General features: G+C 42.8%; 1 protein-coding gene and 3 non-coding genes across 8 annotated transcripts; 1 reads left to right on the forward strand and 3 right to left on the reverse strand.

Moving 5' to 3' along the window:
* Positions 1–452: 452 nt before the first annotated feature.
* Positions 453–14,773, reverse strand: MYNN (myoneurin). Of its 5 annotated transcripts, none has more exons than XM_028731516.2 (8): positions 14,672–14,773; positions 13,304–13,603; positions 10,794–11,596; positions 8,666–8,861; positions 7,973–8,151; positions 7,271–7,354; positions 6,310–6,396; positions 453–5,629 (listed from the first exon to the last, which is right to left on the reverse strand). In XM_028731516.2, exons 2-8 carry the CDS (start codon positions 13,567–13,569, stop codon positions 5,367–5,369), a joined length of 1,878 nt encoding a protein of 625 aa, XP_028587349.1. In that variant the 5' UTR covers positions 13,570–13,603; positions 14,672–14,773; the 3' UTR covers positions 453–5,366. The 5 variants fall into 5 exon arrangements, with proteins under 5 accessions (XP_028587349.1, XP_077785910.1, XP_028587350.1 ...); XM_077929784.1 differs by having other exon boundaries at positions 8,666–8,825; positions 14,618–14,762; XM_028731517.2 differs by having other exon boundaries at positions 14,618–14,762.
* Positions 14,774–15,472: 699 nt separating this feature from the next.
* On the reverse strand, positions 15,473–15,545 carry TRNAV-AAC (transfer RNA valine (anticodon AAC)). Its single transcript has one exon. It is a non-coding gene; the product is annotated as a tRNA-Val (tRNA).
* A 311-nt stretch (positions 15,546–15,856) lies between these two features.
* TRNAV-AAC (transfer RNA valine (anticodon AAC)) lies at positions 15,857–15,929 on the reverse strand. The gene has a single exon. It is a non-coding gene; the product is annotated as a tRNA-Val (tRNA).
* A 534-nt stretch (positions 15,930–16,463) lies between these two features.
* Positions 16,464–16,536, forward strand: TRNAV-AAC (transfer RNA valine (anticodon AAC)). Its single transcript has one exon. It is a non-coding gene; the product is annotated as a tRNA-Val (tRNA).
* The last annotated feature ends 638 nt before the right edge of the window (positions 16,537–17,174 follow it).

Here is a 17,174-nt window from a genome sequence, read left to right on the forward strand (position 1 = left end):
AGATGTTGCTGAGCTGCAAGTTCCATCGGCCCCAGCAAGCATGGCGAGTGGCCAGAGGTTCCCCATACCTGCTTGTACTCTTGATAATGCTTCGTCCTTGCCTGGCTGTGTATGTGCAGAAATCACCCTACCACACAATGGTAATGTTTATATAAGTCTCTATAAACCAATGTTCCCCAATAACTCACTTTCAAAACACGAGACCAAAATGCCAGAGTTTCTTTGATTTACTTTAGCTGCTGTCCACAATGGTATTAAATGGGATTGAGGCAAAAGCCTGCAATAACAGAATGTAGTACTTTACCACTGTAAGACATTATTCTACTTTCCTGTCAAATTATTGTTGTGCTTTTGCTTAGGACTCACTCATAGATCATTCTGGGATGAAGCTTTTTCAAACCACTTGTCCCCTTCAGTTATTTATAGCTAAATGAGCAACAAGAAGAACAAAGAAGGGTTACAAAACAAAGTTTTATTCAGGTCTAAACATTAAAATGTTGCAAATTTATGTACATAATCCTTCAGAAGGGAGTATAAAAGCAGGAGGTGAGCTATATACACACAAACACCCATGACAAAGTACTTCGGAAATAATTTAAACCAGAGAGGATTCACAACAGCTCCTCAGAATGTCCAGTCTTGGAATTGTTAGGGTGCCAAAACATTCCAAGAACCAAAAAAAGCTTTAAGTATTCCCTTCTCTTAAACATGTCTCCATGCTGAGCGACTCATGACTGCAGGAAAGCTTGAAACTCCCAAACAAAACTTAGGAGCAATAAATGACAGAAAGGATGTGTGTAACATACCCCTATATTGCTTACTAAGATGCAACTTTCATAGAACCAAGCTGATCACACTCTTTAACTACTGTATTTTATTATCAGTAGGTCAGGATTTAATGAATAAGTATTTTTAAGAGGTCACTCTAGCTTAACAGCCCAGGATTTCTTGATATAACAGGTAAACTTCAGTTTAGAAACAAAAAGCACTGTTTATTCAATTATTGCTGCAATAGATTCTAGCTCTCCCAGAGCCTGTGTAGTGTTATAAGAGGGGTCAAACAATGGTTTCTTAAAAAATATATTCATGTACAAAAGACAAATGAGTTCTACAAAGTAAAACATCTTTATAAATATTAAATAGCTAAGTAAGGTCTACTATAAATCTAAGAACATGTTTTTTAAAAGTCCAAAACCATTTTTAAAAGTGACACCAAAAAAATTGCAAAAACATTCATATCAAATATGCATACACTACAGTATGCTTTCTTCAAGAAGATGGTTAAGTGTTGCAGTCATATTGTGGAGAAATAGGTCCAGAATATTTTGCAGAAGAAAGACACAGCCTGTCTGTGCTAACAGCAACTTAGTACTATCAGGTCTTAACAAAATTCCACCCAAATTTAAGGTTTTGGTGTGTGTTTTTTAATTTCCCTCATCAGAAAAGCAAGTGGCTGGAGAAAATGGTGTGGAAAAGAAGATACAACCATAACTAACCCCCATGGAGGCACATGCATAATACTCCAGCACTATACAAAGATGATCAGCTCCAGCAGCTGATCACCTGTTTGGAGGAAACTGGTGTCAAACTCATAGATGCAACCCACTTTCTCTTCCCCCAACCATGTCAAAAGAGTTGCTAAGTGCTTTAATTAGAGCAGAGGTTAAGAGTATCCCCAAAAGCAGACACAGGTGAACAGTCTTTGCATTGCGGCCTAAGAGGACAGCACTTGGGCTGCTACAAGATGGTCTTATCTGACACGCGCTGCAACCTCTTTTGAAGCTGTGGAAGCAAGGGTCAGAGGCTATTGAGGATTCTGCATACCTTGTGGATTTACTAGGCAAGCATGCATATCAGGCATGGGGTATGGTTTCTGAAGCATCGGGGGAAAGGGGGGATTTCTAGCTCGAATAGGAACATAGGAAGCTGGCTAATATCATTGGTCCATCTAGCTCAGTGTTGTCTACACTGACTGGCAGTGGCTCTAAAGGATTTTGGACAGTTCTTTCCCAGCCCTCTGGAGATGCCAGGAGTTGAACCTGGGACCTTTTGCATGCAAAACATGGGCTCCACCACTAAGCTACAGCCTTTCTCTCTAAATATAACCCCCCCCCCCCGACTGCAGAGAAATGCTTGCAGACAGCTTCAAACCATTTAACCCATTTATCTCGGTTTCACTCATGCCAAAAAGTCACCAAATATCTTGAAAACATTGGCAAGACAATCAGATGGCAAAGAGTGTGTTTTGCATGTTAAACCAGATTCAATAGCTGGCATGCAGTTCGAGAGAGAGAAGCTGCAGCGATGATTAAGGGCTCTTGCTACTTGCTTGCCAGGCTAGAGGAACCACTGGGAAGATGTCGGGTGAAATAGCTCCTTGTATTCCGATGTTGGAATCTGGTGACCTTTCTACAGAAATGCGTTTAATTTGGGCGGCATACATGCGGCCCAATTCCAGGGGACACCACTAACCCGTCCCAAACAGATCTTGGATTTTATCTCTTTCCTAGCTGGTTGCTTCAAGACTCTTCAGTGCCAAACTGGCTCCATAACAGGCAACTTCATTATTTGTATTCTACACTGAACTTGCATTTGTTGCACTGGATAAGCTCTAAAACAACTGTACCCTACAAGGGTTCTTTTCTATCCCATCAGGCCACCTGGCTTGTTGCTTCCTAAACACCCAACAGACTAGGAAGCAGAGCCTATGAAGCCGCACAGTAAATAGTAACTGGCTGAGCTACATGTAGCTCAGTAACTGGCTGAACTACATGATAAAATTCTTTTTCAACTTAAAAAAATAACTCCTGGGAGATCAAAAAGTTTCTTTTGGGTGTTCAGACAGGGTATAACTTGGAACTTTTAAGTGATCTCGTATGAACCACTAAAAATAACCATCCATTTATTCCGGCAATTCCACTTTGCATACTTAATTCAGAGCACCTCCAGGGAAATTGAGTGAGAATAGGACCATCAATAGCTATTAGATACAACAGCTGATAATGCAACCTCCGTATTCAGAAGCAGTATACCTCCAATTATCAAAAGCTGGGAACAAACAAGGGATAGCCATCTTCATCAGGCCTTGCTGCGGAGCTTAAGAACGTAAAAGCCTGCTGGATCCTTTTCTCAGTGGTCAACCAAATACCTGTGGAAAACCCACAAACAGGACCCAAGCACAAGAGTACTTGCCACTCCTGCAGCTTTCTAGCAACTGATATTCAGAAATGTTCCTGCCTCTGCTCATGGATAGAGCATAGCCATTGTGGCAAGTAGCCATCAAATAGCCTTATCCATGAATTTCTCTAATCCTCTTTCAAAGCCATTTAAGTTGGTAGCCATCATTGCCTCCTTTGGGAATGAGTTCCATAGTGTAACTATGCACTGCGTGAGGCACTACTCTCTTTTATCTGTCCTGAATCTTCCAACATTCAGCTCCACTGGATGTCCACAAACTCTATAGTGTTATGAGAGAAGCAAAACTTTTCTCCATCCTTTTTCTCCATGCCATGCACCATCTTATAAATTTCTATCATGCCATCTCTTACTTGCCCTTGCACTAAACTAAAATAAATTCCAAATGCTGCAACTTTTCTTCATAGAAGAGTCGCTCTATTCAGCCCTTCCACATTTTCTGAACCTTTTCCAACTCTACAATATCATTTTGGCAGCGAGGAGACCAGAACTATACACGGTATTCCAAGCTTCTTGGAAAGCATCTTATTAGCCTAAACTGGGAACAGAATCCTAGACTAGTTGGGATAGTAACTTGCCAGAGCCATCAGACTTCCTCTAAAATCTGGACCCAACAAATGTTTTCTGTAGTGCTGTGCAAAAACCTGTCCTCCAGCTTCTCAAAATGTTTCTTACTTGCAAATGAGGCTTCCGTTTTCCTGTCCCTTTTTGCGGGGAACTTTAGAATTTATAAGAGGCAGGGGCTTGATTTATCATCGCAAAGTGTGTGTGTGTGTGTGTGTGTGTGTGTGTGTGTTTGTTTTCTTCCCATGAAACATTTTGCCAATACTCTACCACTGCCTGCACTCCCCTTAAGCTGCTTTGAGCTTCCTGATCTCAAACAGGCCCCCCTTTCATGGGGGGGGGGGCTTCTGAAGGAAGATTTCCCACTGACACTGCAACAAAACTGACCCTTCTTTCTAATCCCAGAACTTCAGAAGGCAAGAAATATGAAACCTTGAACGACAAGATGCAGTTACATAAAAGAAAAAGAAGGTATTTGCACTGTAAAATGATGAGACAACCTGGGCATGTCCATGTCCTACAATACTGAACTTGAAGGCCAAGAACCACTCCGTAAGTGTTTCCTAAAAATCATTCAACAGAAAACTAATCCAACATTTCCTAAAAATCATTCAACAGAAAACTAATCCAACATTGATCATAACTACAGGAATCTGAATCCCTGTGTAAAATAGCTGCATATTCGGAAAGTTGTGCGTTTGCTGCAGATCTGCTGAGGAGTGTGAGAAAGGGTCAAAATATGGTGCTGGGTACAGAATCTAGCTTCCTGAGAATCTCAACTTTCATTTTTTCTTGTAAATAAAAAGTTTAAAATCCTTATAGCTATTAAAATACATTCAAAACTGTGTAGGGGGTAACAGCTACAAAAATATCCAGTTAGGGAATTTACTAAAAATTTCCAGGTATTGGGACACAGTTTTAATACTCACATATAGTTTCTGGCCCTTCCTCATCACTAACCAAAATCTACGCAAAATAGAGAAATCATGCACATCTGCAATCTTCACTTTGAAGAAAGCCAATGTGGTGGAGAGGGGACAACACGGATCAAACATCTTGGCTACATAGAACTAGCTTCTGCATGAACAATGAAGGAGACCTCCAGCCTGAACTGAGAATTCTTAAGGCATGTGTTACGAAAGAAAAAAGGAAGTATCTATCTTCTAGAAATACAATACAGTGGTACCTCGGGTTAAGTACTTAATTCGTTCTGGAGGTCCGTTGTTAACCTGAAACTGTTCTTAACCTGAAGCACCACTTTAGCTAATGGGGCCTCCTGCTGCTGCTGCACGATTTCTGTTCTCATCCTGAAGCAAAGTTCTTAACCCGAGGTAATATTTCTGGGTTAGCAGAGTCTGTAACCTGAAGCGTATGTAACCCGAGGTACCACTGTAATTCTATCCTGATTTTGTTACATGACAAAAAGAATGGCAGCCATTGTTCTAGAATAACAAAACAAACGGAAGAAAAACAGGTGCGTTTTCAAATATCCCTATTTGAAACCCATATGAAGTCCAGCTCAGTAACAGCTTGCATGATTACGTTCCCTTTACCAAAGAAGCTCTCGTGGCCAAAGTTTTTTGCGAGTTTTCATCATGTGCAGGATGTCAATACAACTGCTGGAGGAAAATAAACTGAGGTTCCGAATAGCCAGTGATGGTAGACCTCAGAAGTGTGTCTGACTGGGGTGACTGGCTATCTGTGACAGGCAACAGAACTTGATGGTCCTCAGTTCCAAAGGGAAGAGGTAATGCTATATCTGAAGGCTTCACATCAGCAGATTCCAGCAAAGGGCTTTTCTCATTTGGAATGGAGTCTTGATCATTGAAGGAATGGTCAAGTGTGATGGGATCCAGGGGGTTCTCAGAACCTGTGAAAGCAAACAGAACTAAAATTGCGTTCATTGCTAAAAGTTGTGCACAGGAAGGCACAGGACAAGAAGATATGATTTCCCCCTGCAAATGATTCAAGGACACTCACTACTATTTACTAGTCTTCAAGCCTTCATAGATGTTTATTGTAAACCTGAAAACAAAACTGATAGCTGGGATTTTAAAGTTCACATTTGGGCTACAAGAATTATCAGCAAAATTTGATAACTGAATGGCTGATGGCCCTGACTTCAAGGACTAATCTCATTACAGATTTGGGTGGAGGGAGAGAGAATCTCAGAACCACCACCTCAAAACCATTATTTTCATTATGACAGGATGTGGTACTAGATTAGCTCATTTCAGGTATCTGCCCTCTAAAGCCAAGTGCATCTTCATGTAGGGTACCTAAACATGTACCTAAGCAGGCTCAGCAATACCATTCCTTCATCACTTGTACTAACATACAGAGTTGACACTCTTGACAAAGGGCAGCGGGTCTCCCATTGGCAGCACTTTGGAGCCTAAGTTAACCATGGAGCATACTAAGGCACAGTCCAAAGAATCCACCATTTTAGTGTGGCTAAGTTAGTCTTTGGATAGCATTGCTGAACAGCTAACCTTTTTACCCATGATTCTATGAGTAGTAGATATTAGTTCTTAAATAACCAGCACTTACCCGCATGAACCTTTGCTTTGTGTTTCTTTAGGTTTTTTATATCTGTGTAGGAGTTTCCACACAGCTCACAGATAAATGGTCTTTCACCTTCAAGAAAAATTGTCAATTAGACTTCATAGATGTGCAGTGCAATCCTAGGATCTGAACCAGGGCTTCCCACAACCAAAAACAAGTTTCTATAGCCACGGCATCTCAAACTCCACCCAGGTTTCTATGGCAAAGTTGCTTAAGGCTACAGATAGGTAGCCGTGTTGGTCTGCCATAGTCAAAACAAAAAAAAATCCTTCCAGTAGCACCTTAAAGACCAACTAAGTTAGTTCTTGGTATGCATGCACACGAAAGCTCATACCAAGAACTAACTTAGTTGGTCTTTAAGGTGCTACTGGAAGGAAATTTTTTTGTTTTGCTTAAGGCTGTTCTACATGTTTGGGAAATAACAAGTTACAAAGTGACTTCGATCCTCAGGCATAAAGCTTTTCGGTTCCTTCAAAATTGGCATCCAATATCAGAGGACAAGAGCACATTTAATGTGGAAATGCTATCATTTCACAATTCTTTATTAGAGAATTACATATAAAGATCACAATCCCCAGTTCACATACATATAGGAAGCTCCCTTATACAAAGTCAGACTGTTGGTTCATCTAGCTCAGAATTGTCTACACTGACTGGCAGAAGCTCCAGGATTTCAGGCAGAAGTTTCTCTCAACCCTGCCTGGAGATGCCAGGAATTGAACCTAGGACCTCCTCCTTGCAAGGCAGATGCTCTACCTCTAAGTTATGGCCCTTCTAATACAGACAGGCAATTAGAAAGGTAGGTAGGAGGATCATGCTAATTGAAACTAGATGATGTGTAGTATACTATCATTTAACTATTTGACATTAAATGACTTTGAGCATGCACATACCTGCATACAAGGCATGGAAAAGGTAAGAGGGAGGAGCACGCCTGAAAACTAACCTGTATGGGACCGAAAATGCTTGCTGAGCTCTCCTGAAGAAATGAAGCTTTTGCTACAAATTCCACATATATAAGGTTTCTCTCCTATAGAGAAAAAGAAGTGGATGAACTCAGTACATGACCTAGCAGCAATGCACGTGAAGACATCATGAAATCTCAAGTGTATGGACACACTTCAGTCTCCCCTAGTAGTAGACACGGATGCGGGTAGTGCCGAGTTTCTTGGGCTCACCAGTTGGAAGGTCTGATTGATATACATCACACATACATCTACCCAGACTAGAAGCAGTTCTAAAGCATCTCTGAGATTTTGCCTAAGCTCCGTTCACGGGAGATTTCTAGGAAATCATGCATGCAAAGCATGCGTTCTTTTGCTGAGCTCTGCTGTTGACCTCAAGCACCTCATTTAACATCTAAAGCATCTGGTATTCTCAAACAGTCTAACTATCTCCACCCCGCCTTAGCTTTTAATATCAGGTGTGTTCAAAGTGGCATGGTTGCCAACTGAAAGCTGGGCTTATCACGGTGTTCTGCTCAGCAGGCAATAAAGCAGGCAAGAACAGGTCAACTCATTTACAATTTGCAGATTTTCTTGCCTGTTGCACTGCCCTACAAAGCCATACTCTTCCCATTCCCTATCTATAGCACTCCATGCAAACTTGGTTGCGACACCTCTCTCATGTCTTCCACTCTGGATCTCACCTGTATGCTTTCTTGAATGAGTGATGAGTGAACTCGAGACTGCAAAGGCTTTCCCACAGGTGTCACAGACATACGGCTTTTCTCCTGTATGTCGCCGCACATGATATGTCAGTGTGCTTGCCTGTGCAAATCGCTGCCCACATCTATCGCAGACATATGGCTTTTCTCCACTGTGCTTCCTAAAAGGAAAGGAGCTGGTTAGATTCTATTGGTGCACCAATTGGTTTCCCTGGACAACAGGCCTATTAAAACAGTCAAAGAACACATGCAGGCATAAAGAGCAAAAGGGATGTCAGGCTGCGCAGGCTAGCTCCAGTGTTCCATGTTCCAGTTGGCTCTACCCCCAACTTTCCTGCATTGACCAGGAAGGTCCAAAGGGGGATTGTGTGCTCAGGTGAATGTACTTAAGAGTCCTCCCCTTGAATGGGAACCCTTGCATTATCAGGATTTGTGACCATGGGAAGGATTATCCACACACTCAGCTGAAAGCAGGAAGTATCCGCCTTCAGACTTTCCCGTTCAATGTGGGAAGGTCAGAGAGGGGACTAGGAAACTATGGGTACAGATGATGTGCATGCACACAGCCTGTGCCCCCTTCACATTGTATACCCATATGCATTCTCTGAATGCATGGGGGGGGGACTAATCTCCCTAGCTTAAGCGGTCAGTTTCAGATGAAGTCCTTTTACTCACCTGGCATGAATCTTCAGATTGCTAGAGGTTGCAAACTGCAGGTTGCAGGCATCACACTTGTACGGTTTCTCCTCCCCGTGATGCATGCGGCTGTGGAAAACCAGCTGGCATTTTTGAGCAAAGCCTTTGTCGCAGAGTTCACATTTGTATGGCTTTTCACCTGTGTAGAGAATTGAGCTGCTTGCTTTAGCAGTGTCTTGTGAAGGATGAGGTTTTTCAGGTGAGAAGTGACAGCAAACCAGAGGATGGGGGCAAAGTTCGGAATAAAGGGAAAGTATGTCAAAGACTACTCGACCGTGTCTAAATTTAAGCTGGTAGGGCCCTAAATAACTATTCCAAACCAGCCAACATTAATGTTAGCTAGTGTGGCACAGCAGCTGGCATCTCAGGATGTCCCTGGTTCAAGACTCACCTCAGCCATGAACTCACTAAGTAGCCTTGTTCAATGTTTAGCAAACAATTGGAAATCAACATCTATCACTGGTGACAGATGAAATGCTGGTATTACTCTGAATGGCAGAAAAAATAATGTAGATGCTAGGAGACTTCTTGACACACACACACACACACACACACACACACACACACGAAAAATAAACAATGGCAAATGTTCAGGAGCTCTAGGTACTGTCTTTTTAAGTTAGAATCCTTCCCATTTTGACCATTTTCAGATAACACATTTACCCCATGGTGTCTCAGAGTCGCCATCAATGTATATATGGCAGATATCTAAGTGTTCCTTTAATTTCATAAGCAGTTGTTTCCCCAATTAAATGGCATATAAATATAGCCTTTGGGAGAATCAGCAAGATATAAATTTAATAAATAATCACTGCCACATTTGAATTACTAAAATGCACCATGTTCTCCCAAGACTAAAAAGAAACAAAGAAAGAGTCTGCTTTGATGGGCTTATTAGCTTATTGATAATTCCACCAGAAATACCTGTTCAAAAGCAAATGTCATCAGTGGTTACCACAGGATGAAAGGAAATGTAGGAAGTTCACATTATTATTTCTATTCTAAGTGTATATGAGAAAAGGATGGAAGTGGGGACTACATACTTCTCGGTAGAGTCTTCTTGGTAGTGGCGCCCACCCTGTGGAATGCCCTCCCTTCAGATGTCAAGGAAATAGGCAACTATTTGACTTTTAGAAGACATCTGAAGGCAGGTCTGTTTAGGGACGTTTTTAATATTTGATGTTGTTGCTTTTATTATTAATAATAATATTCTGTTGGGAGCCGCCCAGAGTGGCTGGGGAAACCCAGCCAGATGGGCGGGGTATAATTTATTTTTATTTTTTGTTATATTGCAGCTCCCACAACAAACAGTTTTAAAAGACTACCAAAAAAGATAAACACAAAAAATGATTGTCTCTTAAATCCTTTTGTGACAAATGGTAAACTTAATGCTTAAACCAGAGCCGGCCAACATAACTTGTGTGTCACCAAGCTGAGCACATCACCATAGTTGTGTACTGACGCCTGGCAGAGGTATGTTAACACTGCCGCCTTTGTAGTTGCAGCTGGTCACCAAGAAAAGGTGTTTATCAAGCCAGCAGCACATGCCTGCTTGGTCACAAGTCTGCAGGCTTGTACTATAGGCAAAAGAAAATGAATATGGTTTATGGTTTACAGTCACACAATTCATGCCTAATATGGTTAATGAACATATGAAACTGACCTATACTGAGCAAGACCATTGTTTCATCTGTTACTGTACACTGATAGACCCTGGCTCACCTAGGTTTCAGACCGGAGTATTTCACAGCCCTACTTAGATATGTCAGGAATGGACCTTATGCATGCAGAGCATGTTCTCTATTGTACAGATATGGCCCTTTATGGTTTGAATAAATGAGCAAGCTATGGGCATTTGTAACTTGATGTGGAAGAAAGTAGTCCCCTGCAATGCCAGTGTAGGAAAAAAAATCTTAAAAAATGGTAATTGTACAAATTTGATAACAGCTAAAAATAAAACACTGGCAGTAAAGAATATTCCACTCACAATATTGCCGTAATCGTTCAAAAGCAACTATCAACCCACAATACTGAAGAAGGGAGAGAATGGGGGTCTTTCTGCTGACTTTCACAAGAGGCAACTCCCAACACAAAGCAAGGAGCCTACCTGTATGGGTTCTTACATGTGTTTTCAGCTGGTTGCACTGCGTAAAGGCCTTCCCACAGAGCTGGCACACGTACGGTTTGACTCCTTTGTGGATCCTCATGTGCCGCCTCAGACTGCTAGCTTCGGAAAACACCTTGCCACAGGTGTTACACACTGGCTTGGCCTTGGGGTATTTCGGATCCAGTTCCTCTCCCGAGCTTTCCAGCTGGTAAGAGTTCTTGTCGCTGGCGATGTTGGACAAGCAGTGCTCCTTCAAAGCACAATCCTGCTGCGCTTTACCCCGTTTGGACTTCATAGTCATCGTCTGGACAAGGATCTCCTGCGCAGCAAAGGTTTCACTCTCCACCACAGGTGTAAGCTGCAGCTCAGAATTATCCCCACCTTGGGCAGCTTGCTCCGTGATCTCTGTGGCGAGCTTATTTGCATCTAAAAACATCTCCACTGCAGAGTTCTCTGCAGCATCACTTGGATATTGTGCTGGCTTGTTTGGCAGGTTCTTGGGAGAGCTGAAGGCCTTCTTTCGCTTTTTGGTTTGAACAGATTTTTTCCCTGCGGTTGCTATTAAGACTGGGGACTGCACCGTGTCCACTGAAGGGGCATCCAATCTCTCTTGGCTGTTATAGTCACGAAGGGTTAGCAGGCAAGTCTGCTGGTTCAATGCAATATTCCCAGTGATACTAGAGATTTCTGTAGAAGAGGGATTAGCAATAAAAGCAAAGTCTTCCATCTTTATTTTACATTTAGTGACCGCCTCCTCCACTTTGAGATAGTCGGCAGCCTGATGTATTTCTTTAACATTCCAGCTGCAAGGGAAAAAGGTTAAATGGGAATGTACCAACTGAAGAAAACAGGCTGTCTTATAGAATTAGTATAAATACTAAGTGGATAGAAACTGATGAAGCTTGCAATTAGATTTTTATAATTTAGACTGGAATTTTCTCATATTTTTAAATAATTCAAATGTATTACATATTCCTTTAAAAATAATCTAGTTTAAAAGCTGAATTTAATAGAGTTCATCAACCACTGCTCTTTTCCAGTGTGGTGCTGTGCTTGAACATCTAATTTGCACAACAGAGACTCAGGTTCAGATCCCACTATCCAAAAGGTGCCCTTCAGATGCAGTTTATAACCAGGTTATTAGAAACATAAGATTTCCATAATAAAACATGAGAACTAAAGAACTTGATTTAAATAAATATATTAAATCCTAGGAAAGGTGTTAGGTATGAGCCACCACATCTCAAGACCAGTCAGTAATGCTAATATTTTGAAAATGATCAAGTGTTTGTATTTTGAAACTGGTCAAAACCAAAGGACAAGTAACACTGGTCTCACCCACAGGTTCGTTGCTGCTGCACAAAAGTCCCCTTAAGCCCATTTCCTTCACAACCAGGACATCTACTGAAATTCACAAAAAGCCCCACCCCTCCTTTCACAATTTCCCTGTGTCTTGTCTCAGGCAAGAATAGTCTTTGCAAAACCTCTAATTCTGCTTACCTTTTCTGTCACCTCAGTGACCCCTTACTTCTTATAACTTTTGCCTTTGCCTCAGGATGCATGGAAGAAAATGGCTGATATGCATAGTGGAGGGAGGGTAATAAAAAAGGTAAGGTCAATGACCCCTGGACGGTTAAGTCCAGTCAAAGGCGACTATGGGGTCTCGCTTCAGGCTGAGGGTGCCGGCATTTTCCAAATCATGTGGCCAGCATGACTAAACTGCTTCTGAGGCAACAGAACACCCTGAAAGAAGCCAGAGTGCATGGAAACGCTGTTTACCTTCCCGCCACAGTGTGGATTCAAACCGCCAACCTTCTGATCAGCAGGCCCAAGAAGCTCAGTGGTTTAGACCACAGTGCCACCTGTGTCCCTAGGGAGGGAGGGTGTGGAAATAGGGAACGTCTTTAAGCAGCTGCTTGCAATGCAACAACTGAGGCTGCAGTATAATACTAAAACAGAGGCAGTGCAGGCCCGAGATGATCACAGTCCAATGAGAACTGTATTCTGTGTAAATTGCAGGCACAGGGAATAAAGAGCTGAAGCCCCCCTAAACCAGGGTCATGATCTGGATCTGGTGGATCATGCTGGTCATTTCTGAAAGTAGAATAATGCACTCAAGGGCATCACTTATAGTTTAGCCCTCAGTTCCCTTCCATTTGCTATTTATACCCCTCTGGGGGGCAAGGAAGCGCTAGGGTGAGAAACTGTTCCCGTAAATAATCTCTGGCAAAACTAGAATTAGTGTTTGCCTCTTTTTATGTTATAATATTGGCCTATGAAACAGTTACTCCCTTGAATGAGGAGCCTGAAACCACAGCGACATCAACTATCAGGTGGGTGGTATTATCCTAGCATATCCTAGTTGTATTTTCTGACCTCTTTGTCCTCGCTCCATTTGTGACATGTCTACTTAAATTGCAAGCCGTCAGGCAGCAACCTGTCTTTTTAGTTCTCTGTGAATGTCTTATTTTGAATACTCTGCAGACAAATGCCCAGCCTTATTGCATTACCTGTCAAGGTTTAAATCTCCTGTATATATGAACTCCAGAAGTTTCTGAAATCCATCAGCCTTCACTTGATTCTGATCCAAAAATATGTTACTCTCCGAAGTATCCCTGTAAAAAGCCCCAAAGTACTCGCTAAAGGAAGCCAGAACATTTCGGTGAGCTTTAAACTGGCATTCACCAATAACGATGGTGCAGTCACAAAGGAAGCCCACCTCTCGCTGTTTGTTCAGTCTCTCCAGTAGGTGCTCACAGTGATGGGAATACTGCATTTTGGGTATTGAGACACAGCTTCCTTGCTTTGGTCTGAGAAGGCAAAGGAACATATTTAGTATCAGTATGCCAGGCTCAGAATAGAATATAGATGTACTATAGTTCCCACTCAACGATCTTAAACTTTTAAGCAATCCTGCACTTAAGGACAAATTATATGAATAGCATCACATGCAGTGAGTTTTCCTGTTACTTGGCACTAAAACCAGATTATTAAATTTTACAGACTGGTTTGGGTCACAACTATCATTTTTATATGATAGCTTATTGAAAATTTGATGTCCCTCATTTCAGTGGGGTTTCTTTTGTCCCAGACTGCATCATGTAGGCCTTGTATACTCTGACAAGACTTGCATGTTGTAATCTTACACCAAATATGCCTCTTCCCAACAAGCTCACTCAGCGCTTTGGGGGCAACAGTCACCATTGCACCATTGTGTTCAGTGGCTCCTGTTCCTTATTAATTCTTTTTGCAAATCACTCGCAGGGGTTTGGCGGGTTTGTCTGTCTGACCAATCCTCCGGTTATAAATTGGATGAAATAAATAGATATAATCGTGCTTAGGATGGCAGCTCTACTTCCCAGAATCACAGAGCTGAAAGGGACCCCGACGGTCACCTAGTCCAACCCCCTCCAAATGGAGGCAGGAATCTTTTTGTCCGACATGGGGTTCAAAACATAAGCCTGAGATAAAGAGCGTCAGGCTCTACCGACTGAGCTACCCCAGGCTCGGGACAGACGCTTGCCAACGAACGGACTGCGGGCGAGGAGCGCCCCTTTCCACCCGCCCCCCAGATTTGACTGTCTGAGGACCACTCCGCACATTTACTGGCCCAGCCCTGCCCCCCCCCCGCCCTCTGCGCTGCCCCATTCCTCCTGCACTTCGTCGAGGCAGCCCTACCTATACACCTCCTGTATATCTTTCCTCACATAAAAAAACACCCTTTCTCTCCACTACCCGAACCCCACCCCCCACCCCCGCGCCAAATTGGTCCCGTCCAACCGCCCATTCTTCCCTCCCCTCAGAACTACTAGGGGGAAACACACCTGGAGAGGGGCAGGGGTGGGGTGGGGGGATGGGGGACGCGGAACCTTGTTCACCTCAGTCCGCCATTTTATGATGACGCGACCCGCACCGGCGGCCGAAATCTCACTTCCGTTCTCAAATGAACTCCGGCAACTAAAGAGTGGCGGCGGGAGGGGGGGGGGAATAAGGTGGAAGTGGAGGGCGGGGCCGAATTAGGTTCCGGCCGGGAAGTTCTTCCCTCCCACCTCCCCTGACAAAACTACCTTTCCCATGATGCCTAGCACCAAAAATGAACTCTGCCAGCGGCCGAGTTTTTCCTCAGCGTGAGGGGAAATGTAGTTCCTAAGTGCCTCGCCGAGGTTAACTGCTTGGGTGCCAAGGACAGAATGAAATGAGAACGGATCGGAATAGGCTTTGTTAGGAAGTAGGTTGTATCAGCAGAGCACGCAAAGGAATGTCCCCTCACCCGCAAAGCTGCATAAGATAATTTTTCTCAACATTTATTGCGGTTTTTCTGCTGAAGGCACTGCAATGCTGGGCAGAAGAGGGAAATAAATAAATGAAAATCGCGAGACTGGACTGCCATCAAGATACATAACGGCCACTTAAATGCTGTTTTGCAGGAAATGTGATTCCAATGTGGCCCTAATGGCTGCAGATATAAAGTGATATGTTGAAAGTTCGGTTACAAATGCACACTCCGGTTAATCTGAAATAGATTTACCAGCCAGTTCTGCCCCCTCCCTCCACAATCCAGTATTAGGCAATTTCATATTGAACTAAATAAAACACGTTTTGGCAGCGAATAAAGTGTAATCCCAAATCCGTAATATAAACGGGTCAAAATAAATAAATTCAAGAAAAAGAAACTTCTGTGTTTCCGCCCGGTTTCGAACCGGGGACCTTTCGCGTGTTAGGCGAACGTGATAACCACTACACTACGGAAACCTCAATATGAAAACGTTTGAAATTATTCTATATATATGCCTGTGGCTCAAAGGGCGAATGAATAGAAACATCAGCACAATACATGGTACTTAATACTGAATTCCAAAAGTATATTTATAATCCTAAATAGTCAAGCCCAAAGACAGATATGCGCGGAACTCCGAAACATATGGGGAGCAAGCCCCACACAGAACGCAATGAGATTACAACTCCCTAGGAAACATGCCAAAGACTGAGCTGTCAGATCTTCCTTGCGTGGACATATGTCCAATATAGTCAATAGTGTATACATATTTTAAAAAAACTTTTTCTGTTTCCGCCCGGTTTCGAACCGGGGACCTTTCGCGTGTTAGGCGAACGTGATAACCACTACACTACGGAAACTTGCATACAGCTCACCACGCCTCCTCTTTCCCTAGTAAGTACCATTGCTGTAATCTCAGGTGTGCGCTCTAAATGAAAAGAGCAGATCGTTGCAATGGCAGCTTTTGAGGTTTTTTTCCTTCTACTTATGATTGCATATATTTCTAAAGGGCTTACTACAACTCCTATCTGTACCGGCCAGCATGCCGGGAGGGGGGGGGGAGAGGCTGGGTTACAGTTAAAACTAAGGTTGTTCTTGTCTCTTTTCTAGCTTTAACGACCAATGCATTTGTCAGGGGATTGCTACGGCAGACCCCGCCACCCAGCGGTTGCCTGATGTATGCTAATTTATACGTATATATCTCCACAAGCAGAATGAGAAGGTAAAACCTTGCCAGGGATCTTAATTGTGGAAATGGTGCTTATTAGCTCTCCCATAACAAAATCCCCCACTTTAATTAAATTAAATCTGCTCTATTTGTTTAGGACGCACATCTGAAATTAACAGCAATTGTACTTACTGGAGGAAGAGGAAGCAGATGTCCTCGTATTCAGGTTTCCGTAGTGTAGTGGTTATCACGTTCGCCTAACACGCGAAAGGTCCCCGGTTCGAAACCGGGCGGAAACATAAACTTTTTTTAAAAAAAGAACTTCTTCCTTGAAATCATTGGAGATCAATCACCCATGTCCATTCAGGAAGATTTGACAGCTCAATCTTCGGTATGTTTCCTCGTGAGTTATACTCTCAGATGCATTCTGTGTTGGGCTTGCTCCCAGTTAAGTGTGCATAGACAGTAGCCTGAATTGACCTTGATCTCCAAAACTGCATTGTTCTTTAAAAATATACCAAATTCACGGTTTTGAAAAACGTTATTGAAATTCTCCTGGGGTGCCTCTCTTCTCTGAGGACTTGAAAAGCAGCTAATAAATTATTTTAAGAACTACTGCATAAATCACAAACATTCAAAGAAATTAAGGCACAGTGACCAGAAAGGAGGTGATCCCCAGGACAGAGGAATTTGTGCAGTTTTGGGCAGCCATGAAGAACACATTCACAAGGTGATTTTATCCAACTACAGTTAGCTAGGCATAACCTACTGCAAGCCCTTAAGAAATTAGCAGGTGAACATTGCAGTGGACCAAGGTAGAGGCTTGCACCCAGAAGCCTGACAAACACTCAGCAAATTTCGAGACTACAGAGCTTCTAATTGAACTCACTGGAACTTAATTCTGACTATGTAAATTTAGGGTTATTCTGTGCGGAAC

This window comes from Podarcis muralis, chromosome 6, assembly GCF_964188315.1.
Source record: "Podarcis muralis chromosome 6, rPodMur119.hap1.1, whole genome shotgun sequence".
NCBI classification, from domain to species: domain Eukaryota; kingdom Metazoa; phylum Chordata; class Lepidosauria; order Squamata; family Lacertidae; genus Podarcis; species Podarcis muralis.